General features: G+C 52.7%; 1 protein-coding gene across 1 annotated transcript in view; it reads right to left on the bottom strand.

Moving 5' to 3' along the window:
* LOC143696053 (uncharacterized) overlaps positions 1–13,855 on the bottom strand; it is a 1,205,294-nt gene that overhangs the window by 366,659 nt on the left and 824,780 nt on the right. Inside the window, 2 exon segments of the mRNA XM_077191259.1 lie at positions 2,716–2,723; positions 8,261–8,943. Coding sequence (XP_077047374.1) covers positions 2,716–2,723; positions 8,261–8,943 — 691 coding nt within the window.

Genomic DNA, 13,855 nt, shown 5'->3' with positions numbered 1-13,855 from the left:
AAGTCCCAAAGTCTGCTTATTTAATTTTTTTTTTTCACAAAACACAGGCAGCAGCAAAGAACTGAAACAACACAGCCAGGCTTGAAACCTGAAAGATCTGCAAGGCTGAGTCCATCCTAGTTAATGGTGAAATGATGTGTGAATCTGTCCTAGATGTTCAAATGAAGAAGATTGATTCCCAGTTATAATATGGCTTCTAAGCAAAACACTGGGATTATATAGGAGAAATGCATGTGTCATGAAATAACCAAGAAATCAGAGACACAGTTCCAAGCTCTGCTGTGAAGGTCTGGGAAATGTTCAGAGTTAGCATCTGTGGAGTTTGGTGCAGGATAAACTGGAACAAAAGGCCATCATTACCCAAATTGATTTCCTTTGGGCTGGTTTGTTGGCTTTTTGGTTTGTTTTTTGGGTTTGTTTTGTTTTGTTTGTTTGTTTGGTTTTTGTCATATAATGTTTTCTAATACTCCAAGAAATATGTTGAAAAGGTCAGCATGATCCATCAGACACAAGCAGGGGGCTGGGGTAGATGCAACATGTTCCTTGCACTGGAGGGTAGACAGAGGCAAGATCTGGTTTGGGGTCAATCACACCTGGATCAGGGAGGTGGCTGAAACCTGGGCTGGCCAAAGCCTTCGAATCACAAAATATCCTGGTCTGGAAAGGACCCCCAAGGATCACCAAGTCCAGCTCCTGGCCCTGCAGAGGACACCTCCCCAAGAATCCCACGCTGTGCCTTGGCATGTGCTGCTGGGCAGGAGCACACAGCTGGCCGTGGCTTTGGGTGCATGGGTAAGATGAGATGGTGAGGAGTATCCCTGCTCCCTGAGCTCCTGGAGAGCTGCAGACACTGATCACTGGTAAGGACAGCACCAGGGCCATGGCCTGGGGCTGGTGATCTGGTGTCTCCTTTCTGCTGCTGCTTTCTGCTACAGATAACAGCCTGGTGCCAAGGTCTTGTTGCTGAGGTGATAAACGGCTGGGGAGATTCCCTCCCTGCTCTTGTCTGCACAAGTCCTTATGCTCAGCACCAGGAAGGATTGGGCCAGAATGGAGGCATTTGGGGTCTCAGGGCTGAGGCTGAGACAGACAGGCAGGCAGAGCAGCTCCTCCTGGCTGATGCAAACATTAGCCCTGTGCTGGCCAGGCCAGTGATCCATAGCTATGGGTCCACAGTGATGGTGGTGGTGGGTATTCACTGGGAGAAGAGGAGGTGTAAAATGAAGCTTCTGAAGCTGCTTGGGATCCTGGAAGCTGCTCAGATCCCACTTGACCACAGTGGTTGTTTGGCCAGCTGAAGTGATGGAATTCATTGGGCTGTGCAGGGACAGTTTTCTGTGCAAACATGAAGGACTTTCAGGGGGGATGAAATACGGCCTCATAGTAGAAACAGCTGGGCTGAACACTCTTTATTCCAGCTATGAATCTTTGCTCTTAAGAGCAACAGATTCCACCTTTCATTAAACCAGAACTTCTTGTTGTTGTTGTTATTTTGAGGAACATAAATGACCTTTCTTGTTTATTTTATTAGCATTTTTAAATCTTTCTTGTTTATTTCATTAGCATTTTAAATCATCTTGTCACCCACTGCAGGCATGAAACATGAGATGTTACCAAAGTGTAGCTCACTTCAGACAGGGAGTGCTGATAGTTGGCAGATCTGTACAGGTGTCCTCATCCTGGGTGCATTGGATGTTATCCCATCCAAGCAGGCAGTTTAACACAAGCAGCTATTTCACTAAGCTTAATTAACAACAGAAATAAAAACTATATCTTTATAACAAAGTTACTTTGACATCTACCATCACTCAGCAAGAGGTTTATTGTTACAGACACATAATATTGTCTTTTTGCAGAGATTAAAATGGATTTTCTATCTGTGGTGTTAAAGTAACTTTGTTATTGTCTTGGTTTGAAAAGCCAGGTGTCTGCTAAGGAAGGCAGGAGCCTCCCCTGGAATGGAAAATGTAAACCCCCTCCCTCTGAATTGTTATAATTTTGAAATTAAGGAGCTGTCAGGCAAAGATATGGGAATAGGAATAACAGTTATTTTTTAGGAAAAAATAAAAATATAAATGCAGTAGTACAAACGAAAAAAACCCCCACAGACAGAGTCAGAACAGGACGTGACCCCCTGTGGGTCAGGGTGCTGGCAGCAGTCCCATTCAGTGGTGGCTGCAGCCCTCCTGCAGTGCCAGGTGTGGCTCTGTTGGAGCACGCATCCTGGAGAAGGGTGGAGTTTTCCTCTGAAGGTCCAGGGCTGCTGTAGATGGGCCTGGGAATCTTCCTTCCTCTGGGAATCCAGGAGGAAAAGGCTGATCCTCTGGGAATGCAGTGGAGAAGAAAGACAGCTGCTCCTCTGGGAATCCAGGAGGAAAATGCTGATCCTCTGGGAATCCCGTGGAGAAGAAAGACAGCTGCTCCTCTGGGAATCCAGGAGGAAAAGGCTGCCTACAGTGTTCCAAATCTCAGATTCTATGCAGGTAGGAATGCTTGGCTCCTCCCCCTGGGCGGAGCATCTTCCAATGGGATGATGTCATTTAATCAGCCATGCAGTGACACTCAGTGGCCCATTACCAGAAGATTAATAATTAATAATCAATGGCCTATTAATGGAACACACCTCCCCACAGGGAGGATTGGTTGTGGAAGAGAGAAACTGCCCAATGAACAGAAGATAACTGCCCCACCACTGACAGATGGCAAACAGAACACACACTTATCTTGCAGTCCAGGACCTGTCCCCACTGGCTGTCCCCATTCTCCAGAGTTCATGGTGTCCAGGGAGGCTGCAGCTGCCGGTGCCGGGAACAAACGAGACGGGTCTGGGTTTCAGAAAGCTCCAGAGTCCATTCCTGACCCCCGAAAGACAGGGCAAAGGGAGGGCTGTGGGGCTTTTATAGGGTATCCCAGGGCTGGAGTTTGGGTTTGTGTTGGATCGGCAGGAGAAATGTGGCATGCAATATGACTGATCAGCAAGTCTCGAACTTTACTGAGAGTCACACATATTTATATTGGTGTTAATAAAGCTCATACATATTGCAAAGAAGAGCTCATTATTGGTTAGTTACTTATCGGCCAACTACGCCTCCTTCTGCATTCTTGTGGTTATTCTGTTGAAACTATTCTTCATATTTTTGGCAAAAGAGCCTCTTCCCTATCCTGTTGTTGCATCAAGGGCATAATGTCCTTGCCTTATATGGACACTGACTGCTGACTCCTAGACTTCTCTCCTTCTTGCTTAACCAGGGGTATTATGTCGACGTGACCTTTCTCAGCCAGCCAAGTGTCCACAAAGCTCAGCAGGACAAGGCTCCTGTCCATGCTCTCCCACATTCCACAGTGCCCAGGCCACACCAGGAGTGCTCAGAGCTGCAGCCAAAAGCTTCCTATCGATGCTCTCTTGCAGAGGACACCAGCACAGAGGCACAGGTGCCACCTCCTCCAGCTAAGCCCAGGAGATCCCCCTCCTCACCAGCTGCAAGAGGAGGACGCTTATGTGCCAGCCGCCCCTCCCAGTCCCGTTCTTCCCCTCGTGCCTTGAAGGCGCATCCCCACCTTGAGACTCCTGGGGCAGGAAGAAGAGCTGGCCCCGGACGATGTCCTCGTTGGTGTGTAAAGGAAGGTGCCCACAGACCAGCTCATAGAGCAGGATGCCCAGGGACCAGATGGTGGCTGGCTGGCCATGGTAGCAGCCAGAGAGGATCCACTCTGGTGGGCTGTACTCCGGCGTTCCTATGGGACACGGGCGCAGCTCATCAGGCCCATGCTGCTCCCTCCCTCCCAGCCAGCTCCCGTTCCACAACAGCCAGCCCCTGCCCTGCCAAAAAGCAACCTGGCTGCAGCTGGCTGAAGAAGGATTCCCCCTCCTTCCTTCCCTCCTTCCTTCCCTCCCTCTTCCCCCTCTGCCAGCCAAGGGGGGAACTCTGCTGCCCAGCTGGGCCCTGGCTTTGGGCTCACCTGACATCCGGGTGTAGAACGTGTCCTGGAGGATCGTGCCGCAGCCAAAGTTGATGAGCTTCGCCTCGCCCATGGCCAGGTCGACGAGGACGTTCTCGGCCTGGATGTGGGGGTGCAGGACGCCGCGGCTGCTGCAGTGCCCCATGGCCTCCAGCACCTTGCGGAAAAGCCCCCGCGCCACGGGCTCCGTCAGGAACCGCCACTCGTGCATGAAGTACCAGAGGTGCTGACAGCGCTGCGGACGCTCCATGAGCAGCGCGAAGCCCTCGGGCACCTCGAACCAGTCCAGGAGCCGCACGACGCCGGGGAAGCCAGGCCGCGACACCTTCCACAGCAGCGCCAGCTCCAGGGCCACAAGGGCGCCCTTGCGCTGCGGGGGGACTGCGATGCCGTCAGGAACGAAAGAGAGAAACAAACAAATCACACCTCAAAGTCATTCCTATTAGAAAAGTAACCAAAGAAAACAATGTAGCAATAACGAAGACTGTTGGCTTCTGGCTTCTTTCTTCTTTGCATGAGACCAAGCTTTTCATGGGGAACAATTGCCTCTTCTGACAATTTTGCCAGAGTGGACAGGAGCAGAGCATTTACTTTTCAAATAGAAAAGGAAAATCGTGTCAGTAATGTCATCTCTTTTCATACTCTGTTGACACAGTTGCAGGCTGCTAAAAGACATGGTCTGCAGTGTGGAACTTGGGGCCAAGTTTCTTTTTCTGCCAGAGGATGAGGGGGGGAAGTATCCCAGAATCATGGAGTCGTGGCATGGTTTGGCTTGGAAGGGATCTGGAAAATCCCATGGCTGCAACCCCCTGCTGTGGCTGGGGACCCCTTGCACTGGACCGGCTTGTCTAGAGCTCCATGCAGCCTGGCCTTGAACACTGTCAGGGATGGGACATGCCCACCTTCTCTGGGCAACCTGTTCCAGGAGAGTCTTTTTTCTGAATCCCTTACCTAAACCTAATCTCTCTCCATTTGGATCCATGCTCCCTTGTCCTGTCCTTGCCTGCCCTCGTACAAAGTCCCTGTCCAGCTTTCTTGTGTGTTGCCCTCAGGTACTGGAAGGCCACAGCTGGATCAAGGCTGGGTCTCTTTCCCAGGCTGAAGAAGCCGAGCTGGGTCAGCCTTTCCTTGCAGGAGAGGAGCTGCAGCCCCGGCACCATCTGGGTGTCCCTGCTGGGCCCCTGCTGCAGCGTGTCCACATCCTTGCCGTCCGTGCCGGGGAGCCCGGCAGAGGCGGAGGCAGCGCTGCAGGTGCAGGGTCAGCGGCGGGGAGGAGACCCGGCCCTGGCAGCGGCTCCAGGAGCAGCGATCGGCGCTGGGCCGCCCGCACTGCAGAGAGCCGGGGCCCTTGTGCCTGCCCTTGTGCCCAGGGCGCCTTTCCCCGCCGCCCGCCCGCCCGCCCGCTCGGGGGAAATGCCCCCTGTGCCGCCCCTCAGGGCCGCCCCTCGCAGCTGCCCCGGGCGCTCCCGGCGCCGCCTGGAGGGGCCCAGGCCTCGGCCTCACCCTGCTCAGCCCGAGGCCTGGAAAAGCAGATTCAAACACCCACCCAGAAAGTGCCCCAGGATGCCAAGGTCAATCTTTTGTCACCAGCACGGCTTTGCTATCAGAGTCCGGACGGGAGTAGAAAATCACCAGGGGAAAAGAGCATGAACAAGTTCTGCCTTGGCACTACCTCAAGGCTTTGAGGGAGAGGCTCTGTGGTGCTTTCTTGCTTGCAGGGACACACAGAAAGTGTTGAAATGGTAAAAATAATCAAAACCCCTTAGAAAGAGACCCTAGGGAGCCTGGCCCCCCAGAAATGATGCTGAAGAGAGGCCCTTTTGCTGACCCGCAAGCTCAAGCACGTTTGCATACTGCTATTTTGCAACAGTCTCAGAAACTTGCATGAGAGGCTTCTCATGCATTTCCAGATATGGGACTAGCACCTCCATCTTATACCCCCATTGGACAAGAGGCAAATGAGACTTGTATGAGTTTCCTAGGCCGCCTCAGAAATGCTGTAGTTTGGGCTCCAGGAATGTGCCCAGAGGTTAAAACTGTGCTAGGAATGCAATTAGCAGTAGAAAATGCAAATCTCACCTCCAAAAGGATCCTGCAAACTTTGCCCAGAACAGCTAATGTGGCAGACATGACAGAAGCTTGTTTGGGAGTAGGAGCTCCAGAGGACAAGGCCACCTATCCAGCAACGCAATGGCAACTGCCCTTGAGCCACTTGTGCAGCACAGAGAAAACGGCCCCGACCGAGTTTGCCTTCGGTGTGGCAGCCACGGGTGCAAATCAGAGCCGTAAAGAAAAGTAACAAACAGCAACAGCTACTGGTTCCAAGGGAAAGTGCAGCAGATGTGACAAGCACGGGCACCGAAGCGCCGAATGCAAATCCACAGACGAGAGAGACGGAGCCGCTGGGACCCGCGGAACCGAGCGCTAAAGGGGGCGCGCCGTGACACAAATGCTCCCCCACAACCTGGACATTCTTCAATCAGCCACAGCCGGGAGCGCAGGAGTCGGTGTGGCAGCAGCAGCAGAAGCTGCCTTGGAAAACACTGACGTGCAAGTCATCCCATCTACAGCAAATGGACCTTTGGGACATTGTCCTAGGGTGACGTTACGATGCTTGTATCCCCATTCGTGTCTTCTGTTCATGCTGGATATTATGTTCTGTGCCTTCAAGACTGGCTCTGAAGAGTGAAAGTTTTGTTTTGGTTTCTTATCAGCCTGCTCCTCCACAGCTGGTGGGACACAGAGACGGGGCAGTACATGGTGCTGCTTTTGCTTTTTGCTTGGCTTTTTGCTTTGCTCTTGCTCCTGCTTTGCTCTCGCTTTTTGCTTCTGCTCATTAGTTAGTTTAGCTAAGCAGTCTGAATTTTTCCCTGGACTGTTTTTCCTTTCCTTTTTTCAGAATTACTTGAAGCTGCTCTGGACTGGGAGCTGGGAAACACCGAGAGTTTGCACCTTGTGGCTGCAGCAGCTGCCCCAGCGCCGGAGGGACTGAGAACAGAGCGACCACCCCCAAGAGAGACTTTCTGAATTTGTCATCCTTTTCAGAGCCGGGAAAGAGCGGTGTCATGGGTATTGTTCATTTTGTGTGCTGGGGGTGCTGTGCCTGTTAAATGAACAGGTTCTTTCCACTTCTCTCTGAGCAATCCCTCCCGAACCGGTTGGGGGGAGGGCCCTGTGGCTTTGCTTTCTGGAGGGGCCCCCGTGGAGGTTTTCTCTCAAATTTGCCCTAAACCAGGACACATCTCAAAAAAATTAGAATTATAAATAAAGAAATAATAATTAAAATTAAATAAATTATAATAAAAATGAAATATAAAAATCTCAAGTCTTCCTTACAATATTCAAATGGTTCAACCCAAAAAAACAATTGTTGCTATAATATTACCAATGCATATAAATAAACAAATTATATACCAAGAAATCCCTTTTGAAAGTTTTAACTCGATGACTAATATACTTTAGATAAAAAATATCTAAAAAAACTAGCATACAATCTAACACACCGTAGTGAAACAATTCATATTACAAATATACTAAACACAAAACCAAACAGCAGTATAATTTCTCAGACATTTTAACCAAACAATTAAACTTTATCACCCTTAGATACTCAAAAACAATTAAAATATTTTTTAAAAATTTAATTATAGGTGAGTGGCTTTACTTGGATATTGGTTTTTGGACTGTTTGGGTTAGATGATTTAAAAATGGGACTTTTATAGGAATTTAATCAGCTGACAAGGTGGCACTCTGTAAACAGAACTGACTGAAAATGAACGGGACAGAAATCAGGACCTCTTGAAAGTTTTATTTGCTATCAAATACATCCCACACACCCAGGCCCACACAATCCCCATCCCACTGCTCCACATGATCCCACTTCTCCCAATCTCCTTCCAACCCCATCTCACCCTGATGGCTGTGGAATTGAGCAAGTTTATCCTGGGACTGAGTTTTTTTGAGGAGGGAACAAGCAATTTGAAGTGCGATTGAGCATTTATGGCTTAAAACTTAGTTTTCAGTGGGATTTGAGTGGTTTTAAGGTGACAGATCAATCCCTCTGGGTTTTTGGAGTGCAAAGATATTGAGAAGAGCAAAAATTAAAGCCAAACCAAAGGACAAACAGCCAGGCGTGTTCCCAACATGGATCACAGGGAATGAGAGTGACCAGGGCTGTGCCCAAAGTGCCTCCTCCAGTGGGGGATGGAGCTGCAGCAGCGCACGAAGCTCTTCCCGCACTCGGGGCACTTGCAGGGCTTCCCTTACCGGTGCCTCCATTGGTGTCGGGTCAAGTTAGAGCTCTGTGAGAAGCTCTTTCCACACTGGGGACACTCGTAGGGCCTCTCCCCTGTGTGGATGCGCCGGTGCCTGACGAGGGTGGAGTTGCGCTGGAATCCCTTCCCACAGTCTGGGCATTGGAAGGGCCTCTCCTCTGTGTGAATCCGACAGTGCCGGAGGAGACTGGAGCTGGTCTGAAACCTCTTCCTGCATTTATCACACTCGTAGGGCCTCTCCCCAGTGTGGATGCGCTGGTGATTGACAAGGTCGGAGTTGTACTTGAATCCCTTCCCACAGTCTGGGCATTGGAATGGCCTCTCCTCTGTGTGAATCCGACAGTGCCGGAGGAGACTGGAGCTGGTCTGAAACCTCTTCCTGCATTTATCACACTCGTAGGGCCTCTCCCCAGTGTGGATGCGCCGGTGGGTGACGAGGGTGGAGTTCTGCCTGAATCCCTTCCCACAGTCAGGGCATTGGAAGGGCCTCTCCTCTGTGTGACTCTGATAGTGCTGGAAGAGACTCGAGCTGGTCTGAAACCTCTTCCCACACTTGGAGCACTCATAGGGTCTCTCCCCAGTGTGGGTCCTCTGGTGCTTGATCAGGCTGGAGCTCTCTCTGAAGCTCTTCCCACACTCCCCACACTCGTAGGGCCGTTCCCCAGTGTGGATCCTCTGGTGCCTGATCAGGTGGCAGTTCCACCTGAAGCTCTTCCCACACTCCACGCACGTGTGGGGCTTCTCCCCATCATGAAGCTGCTCATGGAGCACCAGCTCCGAGCTCTGCCTCCATCTCCGGCCGCCTTCCCGGCCCAGGCTGCCTCTTTCCCCCTCACATCCCCGCCATCTGCGTTTGCAGCCCCTCCTCGTGCGGCATCTCTGGGCCTTTTCCTCCCCGTTGGCTTCCTGCGCCGTGGAGCCGCTCAAAACGGCCTCTGCCACCAGGTTCTGCCGCGGGCATTTGTCCTCCCTGCTCTCCATGCTCAGCTCCTGCTCTGGGCGAGGAAGGACAAGGACAGCATGGGATTTGCCTCCGTGTCACAGGCAAGGGCAATGAGATCCCCCCAGGGCTGTGCTGCAGCCGGGGGCCCTGCTGGGCTGGGAGATGGAGCAGCACAGAGGGGAAAGGGGCACTGACTTCCTCCTCACCTGCCTCAGTGTCCCGGGGCATCTTCCTCTTCCTCACAGCCTCTCAGGGTTGGCAATGGGAAATCCTGGTTTGGGGAAAACAAGGGATGAGCACGTTTGTAGGAGCGTCGGGGGTAGCACGGTTGGGACGGACGGAGACGAGAGATCTCTGCAGCCAGGTCGTGGAACTTGTGGTTTATTGCAAAGGGCCTGGGTGCAGGGCCCTGCTTGGAGCTGCCAGCCACAGCTTGGAGCAGGCCTGAGAGAAGAGAGGACCAGAGATGATGAGAGGGTGAGAGAGTAAGAGGGTAAGAGTGTAAGAGTGTAAGGTTCCCGTTACGATACAATAAATCTTCTTCTGTGTTAAATATTCTATTTCTCACTAACCAGTCCAGTACAAGATACAAATCCTTTAGCATTTACATACAGCCTGTAAGAATCATTACATCACCATACTGTGTTACATTTCAAACCCTAAAAACACCTCTTTGGAGCCCTTCTGCTGAGCTAGTAGAGTCTGCTGTGACCCTTGGACCTGTCTGCAAGCAGTGGGAATTGTTTCATCAGAAGAGGATTACCTTCAGTCGGGCCACACCATTGTTTTCCTTTTGTTCAGTAACTAAGGTATCTAAAAGCTTGCTTTCATTCCAATCTTGCTTAGAGTTCCTATACTCTCAAAAGCTTTTGAGAATATAGTAACTATAAGCAGGATTGGAATGAAAGGCCAGACAATAATATTCATAAGGCTTTCCTGTTTCATCTACCCCAACACACGCTGAGTTTGAAGGTCTCTCTGACCAGGTACATCTCTAATCCGGCCATCTGGGCTCCAGAAAAACCTCCCAAACACCAACATTCAGCCCTGAAAAAGCCTCCCAGGGGTTGCCCGTCCCTGGTCCCTCCCCTCTGGCGTTCAGGGGTTCCCCCCGTCCCAGCTGCTGGGGTCACCCTTGCATTGGGGGTCCCCCTTCTCCTGGGTGCCCACCCTGCCCAGGCTGCTGGCAGTGCCAGCAATGCCAAAAGCTCCCCCCTCTTGGCCCTCCCCATTTCGGGATGCCGGGGCTCTTTGGGCTCCCGGGCTCCCTTCTCCCCTCATTCTCTGCTCTGGGCTGCAGCGCCTCCAAGGAGTCCCCCCTGCCCCTCTCCAGGCTCTTGAGGCTCCCGCCAATGGCGGCGCTCCCCCCTCTCTGGCCTCCCCACTTTGGCCTCCTGGGGCACACAGGGCTCTGCTCCTCCAGGCTGCCTCTGCCGGCAGCCGCCACCGCCACCCCCCGATGTCCCCCCGAGGGGCCTTTTCCGCTCAGCCTTGGACTTCTTCATTCTCCAAACATCCCCCCAAAAACCCAACCCAGGGACCCCCCAGGATATCCGGGCCAGGCTCCCCCTCCCCGCTCACCGGAGCCATGGGGGGGGGGGGCGATGATCCCACAGGTGGGGGCTGCGAATTCAGGCAGGGCTCGAGACCGCGTGGCTGCCTCAGCTCAGCCTTGATCTGCCTTTGTCCCTCCTCTTCCTCTTCCTCCCATCGTCCTCTTCCATCCGCCCTCCAGCTCCTCTGTTATGCCCACCAGCTTCTCAACTTCCATCCCTGCCCTTCCATTCCTTCTCCTCCTCCCTAACCCCACCTCCTTCTCCTCCTTCCATCGCTGCTCTCTCTCCGCCTTCATCCCTCCCCTTCCATCCCTCCTCCCTTTCCTCCTCCTCCCCCTCCATCCCTGCCCTTCCCTCCCTCCTCCTCCTCCCCCAGCAGCAGCCACACCCTCGGTGCCCCGTTCCCGCAGCCCTCGCAGCCCGCGGCAGCAGCGGCCATGGAGCCGGGCCAGGTCGGCATGGGCAGCGCGGGGCTCTCGGCTGCTCCCAGCCGCTGCGGGCGGGGGGAACCCGGCCCGGGCCAAAGGAGAGGCAAACTGGGCAAACTGGGGGCAGATCACAAAGCTAAGGATGCAGCAGAAAATGGAGCTGAAAGAGTTAGTTTAATATTAACTCCAAACGAGGAAAAACTGGAAATTCCAAAGTTTAGGGAAGCCGAGAAAAAAGAATTAAACAAGATAGGAAATGAACAAGATAAATCAGAGTAACAGAAACTTCTCCATGACTTAATAAAATGTGCTTACAAGGAAAAGATTAGAAGACGTGCATCAGAAACCCCACTGGCGTACTCAAGCTTTGTGTGATCATTTTTTAAGGAATTTTGGGTGCACTGGGATTTTTGGTGTAGCAAAGCAAGTCACTGAAAGATGCTTAATTTGCCAAAGGATAAATAAAAAGGTGATGAGAAAAACAACATTAGGAGGTCATGAGTTAGCTCGTCGACCATTTCAAAATATCCAAGCAGAAGTTTAGATTTGTTAGGTTCTGGATTTATTTGGAAAAAAACCCATTTAATCTAGAAGAAAGAGAATATGCCATATGTTAGACAGGAGATTTTAGGGGCATAAAAATCTTTGAAGTATCAGAAACACCCGAGGAAAAAACCAAGAAAATAAAAAGGGGAAATGAAAGGGAGGGGAACAAGAGGAAAAGTCAGAAAGAGAGTGGGATCCTCTGCAGCTCTTGCCCCCTCCGTTGGCGGCCGAGGCGCCTGTCCCGGGTCCCGGCTCGCTGCCCGCCTCAGCTCCGCCTGTCCCGGTTTCCATCCCAGGTGCAGGCTCACTGCCCAGGGCAGCTCCACCTGCCCCGGCGCTGGCGGTGAATTTGTGTGCCCTGGCCCCACTGCCCGGCCCGCGGCCGCTCTGCCGGCCATGCTGGGCAAGATGGGGTTGCTCTGTCCTGCCGCGTGGGCCGAGGTCACCGCGCCGACCGCACCGAGGGCGGGTCCCAGCCATCCCATCCCCGGCTGCCCTGCCCGTGCCAGCTGCGCTGGGCAGCGCCGCTGCTGCTGCCGGGGTCTCCCACCTGCCTTTTCTCTGCCGGGAGCTGCCGGATCAGCCGCCAGAAGCCATGTGGGGGCTGCCCACGCTCCGGCTCGGCCTCCACGGGAAGATCCCCCTCTGGCGATTCCGGCAGCAGACCCTGCCCACACTCCGACCGAGCCTCGGCGGGATATCCTCCCCTGACCCCTCCTGCTCTGAGTTACGTCCCCTTGGTAACCACAGCTCCGGCTGTTCAGGGAAAATCCCTCTCTCTAGAGGAAGCACCTTATCGAAACACGAGGAGCTCAGTTAAAAGGCAGCCCTCTCCAAATTCTTTCCCAAAACACGGGAGAAAGGCTAGAGAAGGTAAAAAAGTGAAAGAGTTAGATGAAGGGATTGCTCTATTGCCGTGAAGAGAGGTTCCCATGGCAGGGATGCGCTGCCCCGCCCCGCGGGAGCCACCGGCGCCCCTGCCGGCCGTGCCCGGAACTGCACCCAAGGGGAAAGCGCCGCAGCCGAAAGGCCGGGACCGGCTCCGGGCTCTGTTTGTTGGCACTGCCGGAGCTGTTGATACACACTACTATTATTATATTATACACACTAGTAAAGAACCGTTATTCCTAATCCCATATCTTTGCCTGAGAGCCCCTTGATTTCACTATCCTAAAAATTAAGAGGGAGGGGGTTTGCATTCTCCATTCCAAGAGAGGCTTTTTCTGCCTTCCCAAGCAGACACCTGTCTTGTAAAGCAAGACAAGCACCCACAGGCACTGAGGGGGGCTGCAGGAGGGGCAGAAGAAGGCCCTGCAGCACTTGGGCACAAAGGCCCAGCAGGTGAGTGCAAGAAGGGAGCAGCAAAAGGCCAAGCTGAAGGCAAAGGCCAGGGCAGAGCTCCTACAGCCCCTGAGGGATCAGCCCCAGGGCCCAAGGAGGCCCCGGCACCCAGGGCACGGCTCGGCCACAAGCACCCGGCAGAGGCATTGCCCTCCTCGGCAGGGCACAGCCCACCCAAACAGCCCCTGGCAAGGAATCAGGGCTCCAGCTGCAGGGCACAAGGACACTGCAAGCAGAGACAGCAGCACCCTCAGGACCAGCAAGTCCACCCCGTGATGGACATGGATTGGCAGGGCTGTCACAGCTCCCATCACACCAGGGACCCTCCACACTGGAGCCCTTGAGAACATTCAGGTGGGTCTGCATTGAGAGGAGGCATTTCCTGATGGACACAGGGGCCTCTCAATCTGCTCTGAATCTTAGACCTAAAGGGGAAAATAGTAAAGGAATATTTTAATTTTTAAGGGAATGAGTGGGAAAGATGAGCAGGTATGATTTGTTCAACCACTATTAGAAGCTGTGGGGGATAGGTTTGAAATAAATGAATTTCTTTTTCTTCCTCCTGTGATTGTAATTAACTAGGAAGGAGTTTGAGAGCTGGATTTTAATACTGTAAAAAGGGATACAGAGGCCAGTTCTGTTGTACCTCTGTGTCAAAAGTCTGACAAGGCCTATGCTGAAGTGAACCCAGAAGTGTGGGCAGCCCCAGGGAAATACAGAAAATTAGATATGGAGCCTCTACAAATTAAAGCAACCAGGACAAGCACTACCCTGTTCCAAGAGAGGGAAGGAAGGGCTCACAGCCTG

This window comes from Agelaius phoeniceus, chromosome 28, assembly GCF_051311805.1.
Source record: "Agelaius phoeniceus isolate bAgePho1 chromosome 28, bAgePho1.hap1, whole genome shotgun sequence".
NCBI classification, from domain to species: Eukaryota; Metazoa; Chordata; class Aves; order Passeriformes; family Icteridae; genus Agelaius; species Agelaius phoeniceus.
This window is presented reverse-complemented; position numbering and strand designations above follow the sequence as displayed.